Source organism: Myotis brandtii, unplaced genomic scaffold (assembly GCF_000412655.1).
Source record: "Myotis brandtii unplaced genomic scaffold, ASM41265v1 scaffold871, whole genome shotgun sequence".
In the NCBI taxonomy this organism is placed as follows: Eukaryota; Metazoa; Chordata; class Mammalia; order Chiroptera; family Vespertilionidae; genus Myotis; species Myotis brandtii.
The window spans coordinates 499,663-524,937 of record NW_005371555.1 but is presented as its reverse complement, the minus strand read 5'-3'; the positions used below and the strand labels follow the sequence as shown (position 1 = coordinate 524,937).

Sequence of the window (25,275 nt, the reverse complement as noted above, 5' to 3'; positions counted from 1 at the left end):
TGTTTGCTTCTGTATCTGCGCTGTTTGTTCCGCAGGGAGAGTCCCATTCCCTTCCCCGGCCCGGAACACGCCTGTCCATCCATCCATGCCCTGCTGACGCATCTCTGAGGTTACACGCTGCAGAGAGCGAGACAGTGATTCAGAGAAAGGAAAAGTCTCGGCCCCAGGGCCTGTCAGACAGCTAGCTGTCCCTCAGACAGGGGGGTGGTTCTGCTCTGAGGGTCAGGGTCCCCCTTTAAGAGGCAGCCCCGGAAAAACAGCAGGCTGCTTGCTGCAGGGAAATCCCTGGAAGAAGAGCGAAAAATTGAAAGAAAAACAAGCAAATACTAAACATCCCACCTGCCCTTGGGCACAGGGGGGCCTGGGTGTCAGGACCACAGCTGTCCACCTGCGGTAAGCGCTCCCTCCATGCATCGTTTCTCCTCTCGCTTCCTAGAATCCAAACAGCTGCATGTGCCAGAGAAGGTAACACTGGTCCTTCCCAAATGCCTTGACAATTCCCCGGGAAAGGGCCCCCACCCCACCGCTCCCCTGGTTAGGCAAGCAGTTGCAGGGGCTGGGCACTGGGGCATGACTTTCTCAGGAGCCCTCACTCCACCCACAGTGAAGGCCCAGAGAGGACGGCTCTGCCTTGGCCTGTAGCAGGGCCACTCAGTGCCTTCTTCAGGGGCGCGAGCCCAGCTCCCCTCCTCCACTGGACCATACCTTTCCAAGTGGTTCCTGGCCGTGCAGAAGGTCACAGGTCCCTGAGTCCGCCTCGGAGATTGTGTCCTGCTTGCCCCCAGGGCTCAGAGCACTTTGTTCCTATCCTCAGAGCCTTTGAAGCAAGGAGGATGCGGCTCCAGCCCAGGGCAGGTGCCCAGAGCAGGGGTCAGGGGCAGGGCCTACACATGGTTTTTAGAACTATTTTTCTTAACGTAGTTGCATCTGCTCAATGGGAATTGGGAGAACGAATTCTGGTAGGAGACTGACACCAGCCACTTTGAATGAATTTTGGAGCAAGGCTTTATACATATAAATAAGTTGGTGAATGAATGAATGAATGAATGAATGAGTGTCAGGTCACACAAACGGAATAAGGAAGATGGGGCAGTGGTGTAAAGCCTTAAGTAATCAACAATAGTGTGCTATGCTCCCACCCACCACTCTTGCACTTTCCCCATGTGCCAGGCACTGTGCTCACCGCTGTACATCCATATCTCATCCAGTCCTCCCCGCTGCCTATGTCCTGAGGGGCGTAGTCCTCATTTTACAGATGAAACACCTGAGGTTAAGCACCCCGGTCAAAGGTTAGGGTAGTCAAGGTTGGAACGTGACGCCCCGTCTTCCAAACGAGTGCCCTGGCATCGTGCCCATGGGATCTTCATTCATACCCGCAGGTGCTTTAGGCTCAGCCTCTGAGTCAGCGGCCGCACGAAGCTGGCGCTGGCCAGGGGAGCAGGGACTGGCTGGGGAACCACTCGTGGGAGGCCACAGCTGGGGCTGCTGTCTTTCCTTGCCAGCATCCCACAGTCTGAATTCCTATGAGGCAGGCAGGGCAGCCAAACTACAAACATTTTTTTTAAAAATTCCTCCCAACTTAAAGGACATGTGGGAGCCAACCAGCACACAGGAATTAAAAACGTCCTTTCTGCTTTTTGTTAGGGACGTGGGTGGCAAACGAGCCAAAAGGAATAAAAATAGAAGCCTGGCAGGCTGGCCCTTCCTCTTCGGGAAAAACCAGTATTTATTTGATTAATTCTGTTCCTAAACAGCAGCCCACATTGCTGACCCGGAGGGCGCGCCCCGACGGGGTGTGTGAACCTGTGCACATACTTGCACGCCCCGAGTACATGCACACGTCTGTAGGGATGGATAAACAGACAGACCTGCCACCCACGGAGAATATTTACTCAGGCGATACACGAGTCACGCTGCTCTTCTTTCCCCAGATCCTGCAAGCATTAAAAATAAGCCGCTCTGTGTAAACATACTCAGTTTCTTGATTTACATTGGTTCCTGTAAAGGCAGATTTGCACATTTTTGAAGCTCTCTCATCTAACCTCGCCATGCACCATGAAAGCCAGAGCCTGAATCAGAGCGTTTCACCGTCACTGCATTTCTCAAGCTCTCCTCCCCGAAGCCCCACAGTCCCCCGTCCGTGCTTTGTAACATCCCGACTTACGCTGCAGACCTATCTGTACGTCCTCCCCAATGCCAGCCTTCTCACTGGGGCTCTGTTAGCTCCTGCCCATGGCAGTGCGGGAGTCCACCTGACTTCTGCTCACAGGGATGTGCCTGTATCACAGCGGGCGCAGACCCAGCCCTAGGGTGGCAGCTGCTCCTCCCTCCTCCTTCCTCGCTCTGCCGGCCCATCTCCCCTGCCTCCCTCCTTCCCACAGCCCACACTTGTCAGCACAGCTGGATTGGTTTCTGGCAGATGCTCCTCATGCCCTTGTTCAGGGGTGAGCGTGGGTGACTGAATGCACCCATTCCCTTAGCAAGATGTAACCGATTTGAACATGGCCGGGGCCCCCCGTCGGGTTGCCCAGCTCTTGGAAGACTAGATGTGGGAGGACAGGGTACGGAATTCTGCCGTTTGCCCTGGTCACCTGGCCGGTGAAGCGGAGTTCCCCTCTCGGTTAGGCTGCAGGCACACACTTTTATTTATTCTGAAAGAAGCTTAATGGGTCCAACTCTTAATGGCATTCAAGAAATCCTGAAGAAGCCTGATTCGTTATTTGGGTAAGCCATGAACTTTCAGGGCACGGGGCCCTGGAGGAAGAATTTACCTCCCTCGGGAAGACAAAGAATTCCATAGAAACCGGTCAGCCCGGCTGAACTCACCGCAGCACAGAGCTGGCCATCGCTCAATAAGACCTCTATTGTGTATCTGACGAAAATACACGGAGATTTTTCTTCCTCAGCGAGCCTGTAATTTAGGAAGTTTGTAGTTTCTTAGCAGTCTCATGCCTTTGATGGGAACAAAGGATTATGTTGATGGAGTATGCAGACATGAAGCAAACTGAACTTGCATTTTAGTAAAATAAGTTCTACTGCTAGGAGTTTGACTGCCACCAATTGAAACCTGTTCCCAGGCTTCCCTGGAGAGAAAATGAGCCTCCCCAGAGTTGTAGGGGCGATGACCATTTTGTGTCCCACTCTGTCACTGACGTCACCTCCCCGGGTGGTCCTTCTCCTTCTCCGATGGCGAAACTGGAATGTGCAGAGGTGAGTGACTTACCCAAGCTTTTACGGTTACTACTTGGCAGAGAGAGAATATGAACCAAGATCTGTCATTCAGATCTTGTCAACGGGCCTTGGAATCTGTATTTCCTTCTGTGTCAGGGACCTCAAAATTGAGGCCCACGGACCCACGTTCAGTTCACACATGTTCCATATGGCTCATAAGTTACGAATGACCTTTACATTTTTAAATTGTTGAAAAAAAATCAAAGGAAGAGTCATATATCATTACACATGAATGCTAGATGACATTCAAATTTCAAGTTCATTTAAATAAAGTCGTATCACAGACACACCCATTTGTTTGTCTTGTGTAAGGCTGCTTCCCCAGTTCAATGGCGGAATTGAGCAGTTGACTGAGACCATGAATGGCCCACAAGCCAAAGCATTTAGCATCTGAATCTTTACAGAAAATGTGTGTTAAGCCCGTTCTGCAGTTTGCAGACACCATGAGGGGTGTGACTCTGAAGGCTTAGAGCCCCCGTGGTTATAAACGGGTCCTCATGCTCCTTTCCAAAATCGCCCTGACCATGAACAGGCCAACATTTCTCCTATCTTTGGACAGCAGTGATGCTGCACCAGGAAGAAAACACGTGTAAAACAAGAATGAAGGAAACTCTGCCTGCGTCCCTTCAAACTACACTTTGGTGGCTTTCAGAATGCAGAGGAGGCAAGCCCTTCTTTCTTATACTCAGAGTCCCAATTAAAGAGCCACAAAGACAATATGAGTTTTACATAAAGGGAATGTTTCATAGGACTACTAAAGCCATGTTTACCTGCTAGGGCTCCTTCCTCACTCTTTACTGATATTTTGTTTTGAAGCTGCAATTTTGGACTTTTTAGCGATAGAGGTATGTGCTGTGTTGCAACCATGTGTTTTGCTCTCAACAGTAGAGGGAATTTGTCCAGCGTATTGACAGCGGGTAGCAGCCCTGCTTCTGTCGAAGAGAAGTAAGAGCAGGTTTGCTTTTCGTTTATGTACTTTTTGTTGCCCGTTTCCAACTGCACATCCTAAAGACTTGACTCGCATATGAAAACAAAAATTAAAAATAACAATCGTGCTTAGTGATGAAGAGTTCTGGAGATGGATGGCGGTAATAGTTGCACAACCATGTGAGTTTGCTTAATGTCACTGCACTGCACACTGACAGACAGGATGGTAAATTTTATGTTATATGTGTTTTACCACAATTTAAAGTAAAATTTAAGAAAACGACAACAATAAAGGCCCCATAAATATCCATTTTGGAAAAAACAATTTCAAAAGCTTCAAGGAAGAAGATTTTTACATATAATTCCATTAACAAAATAAAAAACCGAAACTCTCAGAGAACGGATTCTGAGAGATTTGAAGCTTTATCAGGAATAAATGAGCATCCATGTGTGTGCTTGTACACATGTGTGTGCGTGTGCTTATGCATGTGTTTTCCAGAAGATATTCATGTCCACTTAATTACTTCCCTCTGTTAACACTATCAATATTGGAAATAAAATGCTTACATGAATTCCTCCATTTAGAATAATCTCTTTTAATGCAAAATATCAAGCACCCTTGCACCGGCAACAGAAACCAAAATAAAAAGTAACTATGTCTGAGAACCTCTTGTAACTAACATCTTACACCCGAGACAGCAAAGACAGAGCCCACATCCAGGGAGCGCCTATCAAGTTTCCTCAACGTTCAAAGGCTGTTGTCAACACCAGGGTAAGAGAAAGCTCTGAAAAAAGAGGAAACCACAATAGAAACCTTATATTATAAATGGAATGTAGAGATGAGAGGGCCTGCCAGTCTTAATGAAAACCCTTCCTCTTCAATCATTAGCTCGTAAAACTGAAACCAGCATGTGCTGGATGTGGGCAAACATCTTATTTGACTCCTGTCCGCTTTGCTAATGTTTTTCGAAGGTGAAGAAGATGCAGTCCCGCGAGTGGAGGCTGGGAGAACGCCGGCACCGTGTGCCCGTGCCCCAGAGCAGGGGTGGGGTGTGGCGGGGTTTCTGAAGGCTCCACTGTTTGGGGTGAGCAATACAATAACAACAGCTGCTTACGGTCCAGGCCGGGCAGCGGCAGGGTCAGCAATCTCAATGCCAACTGGCGATGACACTGGCCATGTCACGTGAAAGCAGTGACAAAGGGACAGACGAGCTCTGTGTTTCCTGGTGCCTGCAGCAGCCCCGCCACTGCAGACCAGCAACGGTGAGGGGCACAGGGCAGCATGGTGTGGGGCTCACCTCGACTCCATCACATGGCCCCTGTCTTGTCTGCTTCGTACAAACCCTGTACACCCCCCAACACACACACATGCTTCACGGATGTTCTGGGCTCTCAAGAGGAGGAAAAACTCTACAAATAACACTTGAAGCTCAGACACTGTGGATGTGCTGCCAGGTTGTAACGGGCCAGACCGTCTGCTGCCCCCCTCAGGCTCCATGTAAGGCAGGAGTGCAAAGCGATGGCCCTGAGGCAAAGTGCAAACCTAGAAAGAGTTTGTTAGGCCATTGATTTAAAAATAAAATAAAATAGCCCTGGCCGGGTGGCTCAGTTGGAGCATCGTCCTGTACACCAAAAGGCGGCGGGTTTGATACCTGGTCAGGGCACATACCTAGGTTTCAGGTTTGATCTCCAGTTGGGGCACATAGGAGAGGCAACAGATCTCTCTCTCTCTCTTTCTCTCCCTTCCTCTCTCTCTAAAATAAATAAAAATTAAAATAAAACAAAAATCATCGGCTCTCATCAGTTGTCATCATTTATAATTCTGGGGAGTTCACCTAGAACAGCCGTGGGCAAACTACGGCCCTCGGGCTGGATCCGGCCCATTTGAAATGAATAAAACTAAAAAAAAAAAAGACCGTACCCTTTTATGTAATGATGTTTACTTTGAATTTATATTAGTTCACACAAACACTCCATCCATGCGTTTGTTCCGGCCCTCCGGTCCAGTTTAAGAACCCATTGTGGCCCTCGAGTCAAAAAGTTTGCCCACCCCTGACCTAGAATGTTAGAACTCCAGTTTCCTTTGCTTTGGAAACCCGGGTCTCTACTCCCCCAATGAGCTGGGGTTGCAATGGTGGCTGCCCCCAGCTTCCTCTTTCCCACCACCTCCTTGCTAACACGTACCTGCTAGATTGCCGGCCTCGTAGGCTTTGAGTTTGGGTCTTCTGATCTCCAGATATTCAACTTTCCGAGGCAAGGCTCATCCTTTCAGTTGCCCAGCACTTAGCATGAGCTCCTACTCACTGCCAACCCATTTGAGTTCCTCAGCAATGCACATTGCATGGGCTCAGATAGCGGATGGACTTGGCACGGCCTCACACCCAGATGCTGTTGAGGGAGGGGCGGGACCTTGGGGATCATCTGGCTGCTGGAGACCATCAGGACCCATCTGACTGATCCACCTCAAATGGGCTTCCCCGGCAGAGGCCAGTCAGACGGGGCTTGGGAGTCAGACTGCATGCGTTGCCTCCTGCCTCCTCAGAGCCAGTGGATTGACATTGCACAAGTCCTCCTGCCCGAAGCCCCTCCTCGCTAAAGTATTCACCTCATAGAACTGTGTGCGCATTAAATGAGGTCATACTTAAACAAATGTCCTACAGCATCTACAGTCCACGGTCCAGAGACGGTCCACAGCTTGACTCAAAAAATGTCCCTATTATGTCCTCAGAAGCTGAACATGTGAAATTTAAAAAGTACATTGTTATTACAGACCATGTAAAGTTCTTCGGTGCTGACATACTTTAATAAGACATATATTTTTACCATAAACCTCTGTTCTAAATAATATACTATAGAAATACAGGAGACCTAACATGGTGCAGAATGAGGTCCTCTCTGGAGAGGGGGTGATTAAGCTGAGATTTTCAAGACTTAGGAGGATGTGGAGGTGGAGGGACTGGCACGTATTATGGCCTGGAGGTGAGAGGACATGGCCCATTAAAGAACTCCATGAAGTCCCTTTAAAGTAATCTACATTTCACTTTCTTCACCCAGACCTACCTGAATGCATTTATTTTTTATTTAGTGGTGCAGCTGCACTCAGATTCACAATGTAATAGGAATCTGTGGGCACTAATCTCCTGGAACTAATATTGATTAATACAAAGTTCTAGTACAAAGTCTGGCTGAACTGGATTTGTATATCTGATCTTTATGTATGAAATTATTCCATGGGAAGGGGTGTTCTTAGGTGACCACACAAGTCCCTAGGTTAGGGACTGCCTCTAACCCAGTGATGGCGAACCTTTTGAGCTCGGCGTGTCAGCATTTTGAAAAACCCTAACTTAACTCTGGTGCCGTGTCACATATAGAAATTTTTTGATATTTGCAACCATAGTAAAACAAAGATTTATATTTTTGATATTTATTTTATATATTTAAATGCCATTTAACAAAGAAAAATCAACCAAAAAAATGAGTTGGCGTGTCACCTCTGACACGCGTGTCATAGGTTCGCCATCACTGCTCTAACCTCATCCTCATGCTTTGATTGTGGTGGGACAGGAGGGTAGTGGGAGAAGATATACTGCTGTATTTTAATAAGGAAAACCTTTTCACTTTTCCCAGTCCCCAAGTTAATACTCATTTGACTTCTTTTGGAGCCAAAGAATCTACTCTTATCTGGCCAGGAAATTTGAACTAATCAAGACCACACGTGGCAGCTAAGATCTGGCAGGCTTATTTATATATGGGCATCAAGCCATCCTGACTATTCATATTTTCATGTAAATGCTTGTGAAGATGAATTCATTCCTGCTGTGATCGACATTCTGCAGCAATTCCAACACTGCAGGCACAGCGAAGTGTGACTACGATCCGGAGCCCCAGAGACCGGCAGCCAGCCTGAGGTACTGAGCTCCCCGCTGCAGCGGGCATTCTGACATGGGACCGAGGGAGGGACACTGAACATGTGGCTTTGAGTCTGTTCTTCGTCTGTAAGCTGGGAGAGAAGTGGCCTAGCAAAGAGAAGTTGATCGTCCCAGGAGCTTAAAGAACTACATGGCAATGCTTCATTGAGACATCACGGGGACAACTCTGAACACATCTGGCAGGCAGGCATGGTGGGAGAAGGTGCTAACAGTGCATTTAGGCGGTAACTCTGGCAGACAGAGCCTCTAATTCAGTGGTGTCCGAGAGATGGTCTCATGTTCACTGTGTACCCCATACAATAGCCACTAGACACAGGGGGTGGCTTTTGAGTACTTGAAGTGTGGCTAGTGAGATTACAAAACTAATTTTTATTTAATTCTAATTAATTTACATTTAAGTAGTCACGACGGGCTAGTGGCTCCTGTACTGGACAGGTCAGAGGATATGACTCTTTAACTGACCTTCTTACAGAATGGAGATGTAACTTATTTGACCATCATTCTGGCACTCAGCACAACAGCTGACATACAGTGGGTTTTCAATAAATGCTTAATAGACCTTCAGCAGCCAGAAAGAAGACTGACTTATAACCCAGAAGGTAGATTGTGAAGGCTGTGTAGTTCATATTTCCCAAAGGGTATTTCAAACCTTACACCCACACAATGCTCTGGAGAGAAAGGATTCCCTGAGCAAACACAGCGACAAGTTCCAGCCTTGCTTGGAGGGTTAGGGTGCCCACCAGGGCACTAAAGAAACCGGAATAACTTTATTAACTATTTTCCATAGTTATTTGCCATGGAAACTCTTTTTCACGTTATCCTTTTGACATCCCTTAGAACTAGTAGATTCTGGGGAAAATACTTTGGGAGATGCTGCAGTAAAGACGGAGACGGCGGAAACTTACAATAGGGACCTGATTTTCAGCACATGGCCAGCGTGTAACATACGTTACCGAATGATTTAGAAATGACTGCCAGTCAAAACCGGAGGCAGTCTGTAAACCACCCCCACTCAGCAAAGGTAAAGAGAGAGCAGTGTGCGATTGGTAAGCCTGCCGTTCTTAGTGGGCATTCCTGCAGAACCAGGACATAATCTGACACGTAAGAATTAGATGGAGGTATGCAATAGCAAATTGGAACAGAAATAGTAAGAGTCATGAAAACATATTAATCGTTTTATAAGGCTCTGTATTTTAAAATGTAAGCAGTTAAACACTGAAAATTCGCCCTAGCTGGTTTGGCTCAGTGGATAGAGCATTGGCCTGTAAACTGAAGGGTCCCAGGTTTGATTCGGGTCCAGGGCACGTACCTTGGCTGCAGGCTCAATCCCCAGCCCTGGGAAGCAACCAATCAATGCTTCTCTCTCTCTCTCTCTGTCTCTAATAAAACAGGAATATGATTGAGACCAGGGCAGAGACATACTACAGAGTCACTTCTGGTCCTCGTTTTTGCTAATATCTTAGTAATAAGGGGTTGGAATGCACTGTAGACCCACACTATAGTTTCAGCTAAAACTTAGTTGTAGTTATTGCACACACACTTATACTTAAGTGTAATAAACTCTATACAGGCTATTCCATGGTATGAATTAATTTCTTTTCAACAAATCCCTTTTGTTCTCTTTTAAAACTTGAAGTTAGAAAAAAACAAAAATCTCTTCAGACCCAGTGAAGTAGAGAAATCTGGATGGGAAAACCGCCAACCAAAACCCTCGGTCAAGATCACTGTACTTTGGCAGTGAGGGGCCTGAGCAAGGCTGGTCCCCACAGGGCTGGACACGTCATGCACAGGTGATCTGCAGGCTCCATCACAGGCTTTTGAGTCACAAAGATCTGCCTGCTTAAAATAGGGGCCCCCAAACTCCACTCTCTAAGAGGGAGCACCCCAGATCCAGGGAATCGTTTAGTCCGAGGTGACCACGCACGTCCACCTCCCGCAGTCACAGAGGGGTCTGTGAGACCACTGGCTGCTCCTCTGAGCATCTCTGTCACTGTGGCTCCATGAGGGAGCAGGGGGCAGGCCAGAGACGGGGAGAGCACTCAGACCCCAGGTCCTGGGCACACAGGTCGCTTGGCTTGCACATCTTCGGTCTTTGTTGTTAAGGCCTTTGAAAGCACACAGTTTGATTTTTCTGCTGATTACAGAAGTGGTCATGTTTGCAATAGAAAACTTGAAAAGCCCAAATAGGTCTATGTAAAAAACAAGCGTGCCCATCATTCCACCAAAAGAAAACCACTTCTGACACTTTTTGCCATATTTCCTTTCTCATCTATGGTGATGTTCACAGACAATACTAATAAATTGACATGAGTAGAGTGATTTTCCAATACAGTTTTGAATTCTGTGTTTATTACTTAATATTATGTGCTGACAATATCCCCATTATTGTCTTCAACTCTGATTAATCATACTTTTGGCCCTGAGATAAGCCAGAGACCGCATCTCACTCTGACCCAATAAAAAAAACCCAAAATAAAAACAAAACCCAAACAACCAAGCACCTACCATCCTACAAACCAGAAGCAAGAGCTGTCAGGACATCAGCAAAGGTTGAATAAACAAGACTGACAAAGGCATGCGGCTGATGTTGCCACATTCCCAATAACCCAGCACAATGCAGTTCATTGAAAGCAACCCCACATTTCTTTGCTATTTTTCAAATTGACACTTTACAGTATGTCTGCCAAGGTTCCTAAAACAGTTTCTGGCAGGCTTTCCCACCCACCCATCTCTGGGCATCTGGGTTGCCCTGAACAACTACCACCAGCAGATGCCACGCTGGACACACACACACACACACACACACACACACACACACCATCTAAATGGACAAAGTCCCTTGAATGCAATCTCCAGTTACTCTGTGCCAGGCGCACCTCCTGCTGGCATAGTGAGCTTTAATTCATGAAGGCCTCTCTAAGCAAAGAGATGGCCACCTTGAATGAAAGAGGACAAGGCTGGTGAAACACCATGTCAAAGATCATAATCTCAGTGAGACAAGCTGGAGGGGAGGCTCTAGATATGCTCTCTCTTAGATGGGGAAACTGAGGCAGCAGGTCTTTACATGCCTTACTCAGGGTCAGACAACTCATGTGGTAACAAAATAGTGGAAAAGTCAAAGCTCTTTCTTTTCAACACCCGAGTCCCCGTCCAAGCCATTTGGCTGGAAGTCAAGGAACCCGCCTGACAAGACGCAGCCCAGAGGCCTTTGCACAGATGATGTTTCAAAAGAAAAGGCCCTTTCAAAAGCCCCACAATGGCTCTCCATTGCCGGCTATTTTGGGGAGCAGCTCTGGCTCATGTGAGAAGCTCTGCTTCTTTTCACAGTCCTGACCCGATCTTGCCATGACAGGCCAACCTTGGCTACTGCACTCACCCCAGCGTCTGCTAGGCCACCTCGAAGGAGAACACAGGGTGACCATGTGCTTGGACCTCGATGGGCTGTGCTGGGCCTTTATGAGACAAGGCTTTCCAAATCTTTGCTATTCAAACTTTCTTCCATCTGGTCCACCATTTCTATAGCTGTGCTTTTGGTGCTAAAGCTGACAATCGTTTGGGGCATGAACCTCAATCTGACTACAAACAGGGGCGGAGGGGAGCTTTGTGTGACAAATGGCAGTGAGGAGAGTCTGGAGGGATGGAGAGGAACGTGGTTTGGATGTTGAGAAGTAACATCTGTTGGAAGTAAAGGTATCAAATGCTAGAAAAAGATGAAATAATGCATGTAAAGAGCATACTAGGACATCTGGAACTCAAGAAATGAAGCTAGTGTTTATTTCTTGAAAGGCCTGTGTGCCGTGCACATGGTAGGAACAGAACTCAGCGACGAGGCGTCATGCGATGATGTGGGAGGAGTGAGAATGAGCAGCGCTGGTTTTCTTTTCCCTGGGAAGCCCTCCCAAATGAGTTTCACTTTCCTCCCACCTCCCTCTCAGGCTTCTCTGGTCCTCACCCCAGGCAGCTGTGGAGGGTGTGTGGTTGGGGCCAGAGCAGAGGCAGCGAGGCAAAGCTCCGACTCGAGACACACATCGCCACAAAGATAAACAGTGTTGCCTAACCTGTGGATCATGTCCACGGGCCATGATCTCTATAAGATGCTCATGAGCAACAGCAACAGAAATAGCTGTTAAACTGGTTGGCCTACAGAGAATAGGACCAGTTTCTTCACTGGATGGCTTCTCGGGGCCTTTAATCTGCGATTGCACGTTGTGAGTTTTTGAGGGTGGAGATGGTGTAGCCTTTCGCAAACTCATCTGATCAAGGAAAAGAAGCTGTTTCACTGAGCATGACTCAGGACCGGCATTTTGAGGACTACTCTTAGCAACATTGATCCTTAGATTTTTTTTTTCTTTGCTTTACTTCCCCATCTCACCGACTTAACAACCTCCAACCCTAGAAAAGGGGAAGAGATGGTGTGTGCGCTAAAAATATCAGTTCTCAAATGTGAGCATCTTGGTCGCCGACAGTCTTGCCTCTCAGGATGTGGTCTGGGAACCAGCAGCATCAACATCACCTGGGAGCTAAGGTACACGCTCAAGTCCCACCCCAGGCCCAGGTGCACTGACACAAAGCCTGCGTTTTGGTAAGAGGCCCAGGTGGCACATTCAAGTTTGAGAGGCAGACTGAGGTGCTTGGTTCTAGGCACGGACCTCAATAATTCTGACTGCTGTGTGCCTGTGGTGAGGCCCAGGTGTGCACATTTTAAAATAACCTCCAGGGGATTCTGATGTTGCTGGTGTGCAGACTCCCATGGAGAAGCACTGACTATAAGGTAACAACAGCCTGCGGTGACATCTCGTTTCATAGCAGCACTGCTACAAGGTAGGAAGTGGTATAGTCTCCTTTCCTGTAGAAATAAAGAAATGGAGCCCTGGAAAGACAAGGTGAAGGCCCTAGACCAGTGATGGTGAACCTTTTGAGCTCGGCATGTCAGCATTTTGAAAAACCCTAACTTAACTCTGGTGCCATGTCACATATAGAAATTTTTTGATATTTGCAACCATAGTAAAACAAAGATTTATATTTTTGATATTTATTTTATATATTTAAATGCCATTTAACAAAGAAAAATCAACCAAAAAAATGAGTTTGTGTGTCACCTTTGACACGCGTGTCATAGGTTCGCCATCATTGCCCTAGACCAAGGTCACCCAGAGGTCAGCAAGTGCATTAGGGCGAACAACTTCTCTCCTCCTTTCTAATCAGCTCCGTATTCAGCAGCTTCTGCATTGCTAACAGCCCACTCTGAGTCCACTTTTGTTTTTAGTGAAAGGCCAACAAAATACTGCTAGCCGCGTGTGCTTGCTAACAATGATTCTGATGAGCTTGATCCTGTCAGCTGACTCCTAGACTGCCAAGGCCCCAGCAGCCTGCTTACTCAATCAGGGTCTGGCCCGCTTTCTAATTACCAGCAGCATTTGGACTCCTTGCCTCCAACTGTGAACTTGCTTGAGTTCAACTTGCATTTACATGAGAAATGGGTCCTTTGTCACATCTGTGTCTCTGTCAGTCCTCCAGCCTCCCCTCCCTGTTGGAGATCAAGTGACATGGCCTGTGATTCCCTGGGTTCCCAGGCTGTTGCTGACCGGCGCAGGTCCCCACGGGAGCCAGGAGGCAAGCCCTGTGGTGGGTGGCTGCCCTGGCCGTCCTCGGTTCCTGACTAGGGTGACCTCTTCCCAGCTTCTGGATTCCAAACTGTATTCCCACTCAGAGGCCTGATGGAATGACCAATTGGCCCTGTTTGCCAGGGACGGAGTTTTCCCAGGACATGGGGTCTTGAGTGCTAACTCTTTGGAGGTTTGGTCCCCATATGCCCGGCACATCACGGCACACACAGCGTGTGAACATTCAATATCCCCTGAGTGAGCTAGCTGGAGTCTGGAACAGAGAACTGGCTAGAGTTTCAGTCCCATTTTTCTCTGTCAGGCCTAAGACTGAGGATGCATCTCTTCACTGCTCTGCACTTTATTTTGCTTTAAATCTCTTGCTAATCCGATAGGATGAAGCATTACTTCCAACAGTGGGCTAGTGAAGGTCTGTAGACAGGTTCTGAGATGAGGAAGGCACCAGAGAATAAACACCTCGTGTATAATCCTTTTTTATGGAGGTGGGTCACCCACAAAGTACTCTTTTCAATTCAAAAATACAGTTAGGATTTATTATGTACCAGGCAACATAGGCAATGCAAGCTATGTCACATACACTGCCATCCCTCCAAGAGGGGGACACTGATACAATGAACTATTTCTACTACAAGGTTACCAGACAGATCCCTAAGATGGCAAAGGCCATGGGATCTGGAGAAGAGAGCATTAGGGTACCTCTGCTTATTACATGCCAGCTACCTTACATTCATGATCTCGATTCACAGCTAACACTTCTTGAGCACCTACCATGAGATTAATCCATTTAACTTTTATAACAATTCTATTACTATACTCATTCTATGAATGAGGAAAATGAGGCTTTGAAAAGTCAACTATCTTACTCAAGATTGCAAATTAGTAAAGGAAGTCTCTAGGGTCTGAATCCAGAGAGTTAGGCTTTGTCCCCGGCACTGTATGAGACTGAATCTCTACCCTTGTGGGAGGCTGGACCCTCAACACAACCAGTGTGTTGGACACGCAACCGGGCGAGTCTGGGAGCAGAGGAGTGTGGGTGCACCCGGTGGAAGCATGGCGGAGGAAAACAGGAGGTGGGGTCTCTGAATCTAAACTGTAGGATCCCAAGGCATGACAGTGGGGGCCCTGGGAATGCTGATGCTCTAAGGGACACCGGCAGGACAAATGGTGTCCTTTGGCCCCTGGCTGCATTTGAGTCTAAAGAATGTATGACTAGAATGTGAAGCCAAATGCCTGACTTCTTGGTCATCCTTCAAGGGCCAAAGATGAGTGGCAGTCATTATTTTACATTTTTTAAGAGTGCATCTGTAAATCCTCAAAAGTATATCTTTCTTATGTACTTAGAACATCTGAGCAACTTACTTTGCATATATTGGGCGCTTGATCTATGCAAATCAAATAAAAATAAAAATGTGTTGATTTGATATGCTGTGACTGACTTTAATACGTGCATTTGCAACAGTGGATTTAGAAGTTAGGAATTCTAGCACCGTCAGCTATTGAAAGTGCTCATTTCAGTAATAACAATCCACAAGTACAGTATTCATAGTGGGCTATGCTAAGTATCCAGAGTTTGACATTGCATAGTTATTGTTCGTGAAACATCCTCAATATCTTTTTCTTTTCTTTTATAGGTTCTGGTTTGTGTAAAATAAATATATAATTTCAGATAATTAAGCATTAAAAACACTTGCTGTTAATTTGTAAAAGCATTAAAATTAGTCTCCCTGTAATCATAATTAACAAAGCATAAAGGTAGGAAGGATACGACTTGAAGCAAGATTTAAAGAAATATAAGTTTCTGATACCCTCCCCTTCACTGTTAATAATTCCTGGTTAATCCAGTGGTAGTTTCCCCCCCAAAGAGGCTCTTATCTAGAATACAGGGTTTTAGGGGGCATTTCTGTGGCTCTGAGACTTCAGTCAGCTCCTGGCACGGCCAGGTTTTAGAACCCCAGTGGCCTCTTCTTCAGAAAATAACGAAGTTGTCTGATGGCAAAGAAAAGGGCTTTCTGTACTTTCTGACTTCCACTCAGCTACGTCCTACAATGGCCTTTATGTTTCTGTAGAAGTAGAAGCTGATGTTCAGATCTGTCCATCTGATGCTCCGGCTCCTTTAGCTCAGTGGAACCAACACTGTGTGTGCTTAGAGGCGCCCTTCCTCCTGGGGGGCCTGCAGGTCAGATGAAGGTATTCCCTCCACCTGAGCCTGTCAGTTATACACTCGCGGGTAGCAGAAGCGCGTTCTCTTCTCTGTGAGGTCAGAGTGGTTTCTCTGCTCTTTTCCTTTCACGGCCCCACCCACTCTTTCCTTTGCCCTTGACATTTTCTAAAATTAGCTTTATCATTCTTCCCAGCATTTTACCAGTAACCCCCTTGAGCTGTTTGCATAGCCTTTTCTTCTTGAAGTGGCTGTTTACTCACGGCAGCCTTTACACAGGCCAGACTAGCCAACTCACTCAAGAGGCACTTCAGCTTCTTCCCACACTAGCTGTCCAACCAAATTCAGGACAACATACTTCCTGTCCCCAAGAGCTTTCTAGAAAGCTGTTGTAATAAATATGAAGAAAATTAGCACTTCTTTAGCCAATGATATGCCTTAATTATACCCAGAAAGTCTTGCCCTCTTCCAGAATTCTTGAGTGATGCAAAAAAAAAATAATAAATATCTACACTAATAAAAAAGAAACATGCAAATTGGTGTCACTCCGCTACGCCCACAAGCCAATCAGGATGAGTATGCAAATTAACCCAACAAAGATGGTGGTTAATTTGCATAAGCAGGTGCGGAGCAAAGACTGAAGACTGAAGACAACTGAAGACTGAAGAGGTTTGGCTTCTCCGCTGTGGCTAGACCAAATACCTGGGTCCCGGGTGCCAGAGGAAAACCAGTGCCGGCAGCCAGGGCAAGGAAGGCCTATTGCGTGAATCTTCGTGCAACAGGCCTCTAGTAATAAATAAAATGAAATAAAAAATCTGTTATAGCATTATAACAGATTTCAAGTTCAGAAACTCTAAAGGTCATACATGACATTCACTATTCTTTGCCAGATACAGGTACTGTATTAAACATGTGTTTTATTTTTTGTACTTGGATTCTTTAACATCTAGAGTCTTACAGACCACGAAGGTCCCAGGGCTAGCCAATCCTAGGGATAGTAAATAATTCAGCCTCAAGCTATTTACTCACTCATCAATCCCTACCAACAGAACCCACACCCCAACCACCTCCTCTCTCTCCTCTCACACTTAGGTTCCTACTCCCCTGCCTTCATCACCTCAAGGCCAGCTACCAGACAACCAGGTAGCCCCTAGGCCCAGAGCCCTCTGAAATGATTCAAACGGGTTCATCTTAAACTTGCTTACCTGCCTTGCCCATTCCTTCCCAGGGAAACCATAATACAGGCTCTTGCCCACATTCTCCCTGCTCCCTCTGCCTCAACCAATCCGGTTGCTTCCCTGTATGGCCCCCATGACACAATGTGCCCCTTCTCTTGGGATCTGTGAGCATAACAAACTATCTTTTGAGAGTTTGATCTGTTGGCCTCACCATACATAAATAGTAATAAAACCTTTATTTTAGAAACATTTACATAAAGAGAAAGGAAGATAGGGTAGCACAAGATGACAGCCTGCTCTGCATTCTGGCCATTATTCAGATGCACATGGATGAAACACAGATGCTCTCTCAGTTACATTTCACAAAACTGCCCCTTAATGTTTCAGGAAGAAAGCAGGATTTTACTATAAAGCAGTGTGTTATTCTGGCTAAAAAAGCCCTTTGTAGAGCTGACTAGAAATATCCATGATGGGCATCACGTTAAGATACCACATGTCACGAAAGATGGTGGGTTTCCCAAGGCCCTTGGCTTCTAGAGTGCAGACTGGGTCTAATTGTAACAATAACTTGGGGATTCTTACCATTTGCAACAGCATGGATGGACCTGGAGAGCATTATGCTAAGTGAAATAAGCCAGTCAGAGAAAGATAAATACCACATGGTCTCACTCATTTGTGGAATATAATGAACAACACAAACTGATGAACAAAAATAGAGCCAGAGTCATAGAAGCATCGATCAGACCATCAAACCTCAGAGGGAAGGTAGGGGAGGGTGGGGTTAAGGGAGAAATCAGCCAAAGGACTTGAATGCATGCATATAAGCCTAACCAATGGACATAGACACCAGGGAGGTGAGGGTATGAGTGGGGGGCGGGGAGGTAATGGGGGGATAAAGACAGATATGTAATACCTTAATCAATAAAGAAAAAAATTAAAAAAAATAATAACTTGTGAAGAAAATGAATGCTGGCCCCCAAATGATAACAACAAAGTTTTGTATCAAATGTTCTGGGTTCTAATATGTTCTATTAAAACCGTGTCCCAGCCCTAGCTGGTTTGGCTCAGTGGATAGAGCGTTGGCCTGCGGACTGAAGGGTTCTGGGTTTGATTCCGGTCAAGGGCACATGCCTGGGTTGTGGGCTCGATCCCCAGTAGGGGGCATGCAGGAGGCAGCCAATCAGTGATTCTTTCTCATCATTGATGTTTCTATCTCTCTCCCATGCCCTTCCTCTCTAAAATCAATTTAAAAAACACGCAAAAAGTTGTGTCCCAGCGGATCTGTATGAAAAGCAAGGGTCCTGTGATGCTGTACTCTCGTCTGGCTTGTTTCTATCCCAGAGTACAGGCTACTCAAGGCAGTTTTACTTGACTTTGTCTGCCTCACAGCTGCCACACAGAAGGTGCTCAGTATCTATTTACCCCCTGAAGAGATGCTTCTGATCATCTTTTGATGACACTTAAGAGACGACACGAGAGAGCAAAGGTGTCCGTTTAAGGGATTAAGTCATTAGGTGACTGGTGTTGGAGCTGAGAATTAAAGCTACTCCCTTTGGCCCAACCATTACGATCCCATTTTATCCTGCCACCTCTCCGAGAGGAATTTAAGACCCTTATTTGGTGGTCATGGACATTTGGCATCTTCTGACCTTTAAAGTCTATCTCATTCTGCAATGCTTCCACTAACATGGACCCATTAGTGAGCAATTTGCCTGGGTCCGGAAGTGCACCGTGACCAACGGCTGAGCTCCGGGGTGTGACTTGGTCACTGCAGGGTGACACTCACCAAGGGCTCCAGCTCCTTGCGGTCGATGAGGTTCATCTCCGTGACGAAGTAATAGAAGTGCTTGTAGCAGGTGTTGACATGGGCCTCTGCGCCCATCACGATGACCCGGTCGAAGTGGTGGATGTAGACGTGCACGAAGACCCGGAAGAGGCGACACAGGATCTTCTTGCAGATCTGGAGGAAGTTCTTTGGGAAGGGGACACCTGGAGAAGGCAACAAAGAGAGAACAAAACCATGACGGGAAAGCTCCGGCAGCCCCGGGACCAGGCGGAGGCTGAGAGCATCCTGGGCCCGAAGCGCCAGACACCGCCTAACACAAGTGTTAAAGTCAAACGCCAACAACAACCAGGAAGAGACCCCCCAGGAAGAGGAAAAGGGCCTGGTTTGTTTCTTTGGATCTATCTTATCTTGGTGCAAATAAGTGGGCAGAAATATTTTTATATAGAAATGTGCATTCTCACATATTGCCTTTTAATTTTTTCCCATTTTATAGAGCACAAGAAAGTTCATTTCCCTGCTCTAATATAAGAAAACTGGTAGGAGGAGGGTGACCCTGCAGGGAGACTGGCACTCCCTGTCACAGGGTACTAGGGAGTGGTGGAGACTGTGGCAAACACAACTCTAGCCAGTGGTGGCCAGCTTGGGATTTTTCCAGATAATTCAATAATCTGGAGCTCTATGTGATTTGCTGCATTAAAAAAAACAAAAAACAAAAAACCACAAACACATTAGCAATTAATCTAAAAGTTTAAAGAATATCACAGCTCAAAACAAGACATTTTTCTAAGATAGATGCGCCTGCAGGTTACCAGCGCACCAATTCCGATGGGAACTTTTCCTGAGACACACTGTTTCTGAGGTGGGCAAAGGCAGCAAACTTCAGGAATACCTCGCATTACATTCATTGCCACTTCATTGCCTTGAGGAGGGTGAGAGAGGAGGGCTATGTTTTCCATAACACAGACAGAGTGCATGGTCAGACGAGGCACCCACAATCCCCTTCTGACGACAGCTACTCCCAGGTGGTCAGGCAGCAAACAGCAGACCCGCAAGCCTATTCCTCTCTCCCTCTCACACAATGCCTAAGCGCCTGTGAGTTACACTGTCCTAAGTGATGACATGTTACGGATTGCTGAGTGAAACAGACGGTGAATTCCCGCTCTGCTCCTTTCCCAGCTGCTTGACCTCTCTGACCTTCAGTGTTTCTATATGTAGAATGCAGATAAATATTCCGATGATTGTATTAGAAGTAGTACCTGTGCAACTTTGGTTTCCCGCCTATGACAAGGGGGTCGTGATGAGGCCTTCCTTGCATGGCTAGGAGGGTGTTAACTCAAGAAAAACCCTCCCAAGTGCCTAGAACAGAGGGAGGGCTCACTAAGTGGGAAAGACCCTTCTCTGTGCAAGGCAAGGCCTGCAGCATGTAGCTGTGATTATGAGGGAAATAGTTACCTCAATAGGTAGACATGACGGCCGGCCTGTCCACAGAATTGCAGAGCTGAGCTCAGGGCGGCCCCTGGCCCCCCAGAGCCTGGGGTTTGCTGTCTGTGCCTCCACAGGGTCCCCGTGGCAGCTGCCTGGTAAGGGACACTCTGTAAGTGTAACGGGATCACCTGGCACTCCCAGGGCAAGACGAGAGAGACGGCACACGGCTGGCAGTTGGCAGAGGCAGGACCTGCCTCCCCAGGGCCCAGCACTGATAGCGGCTTTTCTTCCAAAACAAAGTGGCAACATATCAAGTGAACCCGGGAGAGACTTGGGCACAGCTTGGCAGCTGACTGTCTGGGCAACAGATGCTTGGATTTGGAGGGGAGTGGGAGGTAAAGCTGGGGAGGAGGTGGAGGGCAGCCCCTCAAAGAGTTCATGGGCTGTTTCCTCTGCTGCGGGAGAGGGGTGGGCAGGAGAACCCCTGCTGCAGGCTGGAAGGGGGTCTGGAGCCTTCTAAGAAGCTCAAGTCCCAAAGGGAATAGATCCCCTTGAAGACAAGTGTGTTCCCGTCAGAAGAGGCGTCCGGTAGCCACACAGTGCCAGTGCCAGTGCCAGGGGTTGGCATATGTGACCTGCGCAGCCCGCCTGTGAAATGGGTTTTACTCCTGTGTCACAGACGAAGGGCACTGAGGCTCCGTTGCGCCGATGCACTCATTCCAGCAGCTTAGCTGGTGGCGGGGCTGGGATTTGGACCAAGTCAGCTTGCCTCTAAAATCCAAAAGATCTGGTTGTGTTTGGAGTGTGACTCTCTCTGCCAAGAACAGAGGCACAGCCCATTGCTAAGCACAACGAGGCATCTGCAGGTTACTCTTGGTGGCACGAAAAAAAAATTTAAAAAAAGAAAAGGGAGCTGTAGCGGGTTTGGCTCAGTGGATAGAGCGTCGGCCTGCGGACTGAAAGGTCCCAGGTTCGTTTCCGGTCAAGGGCATGTACCTTGGTTGCGGGCACATCCCCAGTAGTGGGTGTGCGGAGGCAGCTGATTGATATTTCTCTCTCATCAATGTTTCTGGCTCTCTATCCCTCTCCCTTCCTCTCTGTAAAGAATCAATAAAATATATTTAAAAAAAGAAAAAGAAAAGGGAGAGAGGGTGAAAAATGTCCACCCCTAGGGAGCCACAGACCCGAGTGATGAAGGTCAGCTAACAATCTGCAGTCCCCAAGAGAAATGTGTTTTCTCGCCCATGCCTTAAGACCATGGATCTGAGATGAAGAGTAAAAGCCAACATTTACTGAGCACTTACTATGTTCTAGGGACTGTACCAAGGGCTTTACCTGGATTACCTGATTGAATCCTTGAACAACTCTCAAAGATAGATGCTATTACTGTTTCCATCTCACAGATGAGGAAACAGACTAGCATCCATTCCTCTGACAAGCTCTGAGCTCTTGTCTCTGCCCTCCACTCCACACCTGGTCTCTGGTCTTTCCTTTGGCCTTGACCTTGGTTTGCTCTCGCCTCTCCCCTTTAGGCTATGGCAGGGAATTTCCTTTGTGTTTTTTTTTAATATGTTTTTTTAAAAACGTTTTTATTGATTTTTTAGAGATAGAGGGAGGGAGAGGGATAGATAGAAACATTGATGAGAGAGAAACATCATCGATCAGCTGCCTCCTGCATGTCCCCAACTGGGGATCAAGCCTGCAACCAGGGTATGTGCCCTGATGAAGAATCGAACTGGTGACCTCTTGGTTCATGGGTCGACGCTCAACCACTGAGCCACACCAGCTGGGCTGGGAATTATCTTGAAGTAGTTGAGAGGAGTTGGTTTTGAAGTTTGAAGACTTTAGTTTAAAATCCTAGTTCTACAACTTACTAGTTGTCTAGGCAAATCACTCCGTCACTCTCCTTCATCATGGAGAAAAACATTTACTCTGCAGTGTTCTTAAAAGAGGATGTGTAGGATGCCTGGCACTTAAGGGGGAACTTTGGGACTACGTCCTACTTCTGTTATTTCCCACCTGACCTCAGGTAGGTAGGCCATCAGGCTCCGAACCTCTGCTCGGGCTGCTAAGTTGGGGCTGACTCTTTCACCACGGTCTCCCTTACATGTCATTAACTCTTCAAAAGTGAACGTTGCAAAATGGCTCAGCGTGTGCCATAGTCAGCCCAGGCCAGCTCTGGAAGCTGAGAAGCCCCAGGCTGGGAGTCTCAGGGGCACTAGGTTTCACTGTGAGCCAGAGACAAAATCCCAGCTCGCAGAGCATGGGGTTGAGAACAAGAAAGTTACGGGGCATTTGGGAAATTCATTCAATATTATTGATGGTTCAGGAAATAATTATGTAGTCTGTATACCATCCTAACCCTTTTCTCCCTTTGTCCTCTGCCTTGCAGGTGTTCAGATATGCAGGTATGTGCATCTTTGTAAGTGTGTGTGTGCTTTTCAATAAACCTTCCTCAAAAGGTGGGGAGTGGATGTAGAGAACTAGATGGCCACCCCTTTGGTGGACCCTCTGTCACTGGCCTCATGGTAGCAAGACAGGGAAGGGCTCAGCCCTGCTGATCCACTCCCTTCCCCAACAGCTCCAGAAGGGCCAGATCACAAAAAATTGATTGACATGAGAGGTTTTGTTTTTATGGTGCCACTAGAAGTCTCCCATCTCCATAGCCACAGACAGGCGAACCCTGAGTGAGGCCTGAGATGTGCAGGTAGGATATTGTCTAGTCCCAGTGACACCTGAGCAGGGGCATTATTGTTATTATTTTTTTTTTCATGTAACGGAGTCTTAGCTCAGTTAAAGTGTTGGCCCTGGCCCCATAGCCGAAAGAAGGTAAGGCAGGCATTTGGCCCTAAAACTCGGGTTCTTCCTTCCACGTCTGTTCCTGCAGGCTCCATGGTGGCAGGGACCCCCACTGCTGAGATGGCTGCTTTTCGACCTGCACTTTGTTCAGTACCTGCCTTGTAGAAGCTCAAATAATGTCCGTTTGTTTGCTTTTTTAAACTTATTCTATTGATTTCAGAGAGGAAGGGAGAAGGAGAGAGAGAAAAAAACATCAGTGATGAGAGAGAATCACTGATCGGCTGCCTTCTGCATGCTCTACACTGGGGATCAAGCCTGCAACCCAGGCATGTGCCCTGACCGGGAATCAAACCTTGACCTCCTGGTTCATAAGTCAACACTCAACCACTGAGCCATGCCGGTCGGCTGTTTGTTTGCTTTAAATGAAAATAGTCTAGCACAGCGGTCGCTAACCTTTTGGACCTCACAGAGCATCAGTGGTCCACTGACCATCGGTTGGCGACCGCTGGTTTGCAGGAGGAAGAATAAAAGGCTAGGGAATCATTTCAAGCGGACATTGGGAAGGTTACAAATGGCAGCCTGAACCTGAGGGGCTGTGCAATGTCTGGGTCTGGGCCAAGGGCAGTCTATGGGGTCCACAGGGCATCCCTGACCTAGCTCAGGACCATAGTCCACCCCCTCCCACTGCCAAGTTCACAGATTCTGTGGACACTACACTCTAGGTATTTTTTAAAAATCACTAATCCTGGGAGATCCTTGGCTAAAACAATAGGATCCTGAGGTCAAATATATTTGCAAAAATGCTACTTTCACAGAAGTTTGCAGTATCCTAAACACAGGAAAGGATCTGAGAATCCCTGCAGCAAAAAGTCCTATTTAACTCCGGAACCTCCTTTCCCCATAATATCTGTTGATTTCAAACACAGCATCTGTAATCAGCCTTCTCAGGTCTTCTTTCTGGCTCTGCTCCCTATTAATAGCATAGCCATAGGCTAATGGCTTCGTGTCTCTGAGCCTCAGTTTCCCCATCTCGGAAGAAACCGGGTGTCAGTGTTATCTGTAGCCCAGGAGGTGGTTGTGAAGATTACATGCACCTATCAAAGGCTTCGCTGATGCCTTGCAGACAGTAGGCACTCTTTTGTGAACTGTTAGTTTTAGCCTCCCACGGAGACCGAATGTTCTCTGTAACATACGTTGGCATTAGATTCCTCCTGCGTATTTATTTCCAGGATGGCAGTCTAGGTATCAATACATCGATTCTGAACTTGCAAAGAACTTAGAGTGGCAGGTACTCAGTTAAGCACGGGGTTAGAGTTGGCCTTGGATTACTTTCTACAGGTTTCTCATACTTATGTCTTGTATTACTTTAAGTTCCCTGAACAAAGGAACTGTTTCTACTTCTTTTCTACCTTTAAAAGCACCTGGCACAGGGCTAGGTAGGGAGTACTCATCAATCAAAATTGCATCATAAAAGAGCAGTGATCTTTTTTAGTCAAGATGTGAATCCATCATCTCCTATTTGGGGGAGGAAGAAAGACGACAGGGGAGATGATAGCTCACTGCCAGGGTCCTGGCACGGCAGGCTGCACTCGGCTTTTGGTGGGAAGGGAGGAGAGCTCTGTGATAAGAACGCTGTGATCCAGGGTAGGGTGTGGGAGAAAGAATCTGAAACTCTCCTCTTTATCAGGAAAGCCTCCCTTCTTTGCCTTTTTTTAAAACGGTGATAGTTAATTTTCAGTCATTGTACTCAATTAGAAAGTTAATGCCAGACGACATTAACCAGCAGACTTAATCGATTGCATGTTGGAAGAATTTGCTGTTAAACTTTGACTAGTCTTGTAATAACCCAGACAAGCCATCCGACACAATCCCAGGCAGATATCTACTGATGCCACGGAACACAACCTTTGATGGTTCGAAGCGGTTGGCAAGCACGAACTGATCTCCCAGCATCCCTTTCTCTATCCCACCCTCAGCCACATTCTATGACTCTCAGGACCCAGCAGGGCAATGTCAGACTCCAAGAAGTGGGCTCAAAGTGAGAAAATGCGTTCAGAATGAATGTGCACAAAGAGGTGACGGACATCAAAGATGGCCTTGTCCTGGATGGCTTGGGTCGTGGGCGGGGCTTGGTCTTTGCACTCAGGTCACTGAAATGGAGTCAGTGAACCCAGAACAGGGCCAGGCTGAGCTCAGGTTCGAGTGAGCAGAGCAAGAG

At 47.1% G+C, this 25,275-nt stretch overlaps 1 protein-coding gene across 2 annotated transcripts in view; it reads right to left on the bottom strand.

Moving 5' to 3' along the window:
* The window catches only part of MOB3B (MOB kinase activator 3B), a 214,429-nt gene that overhangs the window by 12,733 nt on the left and 176,421 nt on the right, over positions 1-25,275 (bottom strand). For both annotated transcript variants that reach the window (XM_005884896.2, XM_005884897.2), the window contains exon 3: positions 18,834-19,036. In XM_005884896.2, the coding sequence (XP_005884958.1) occupies positions 18,834-19,036 (203 nt within the window). The remainder of the gene's footprint in view (positions 1-18,833; positions 19,037-25,275) is intronic.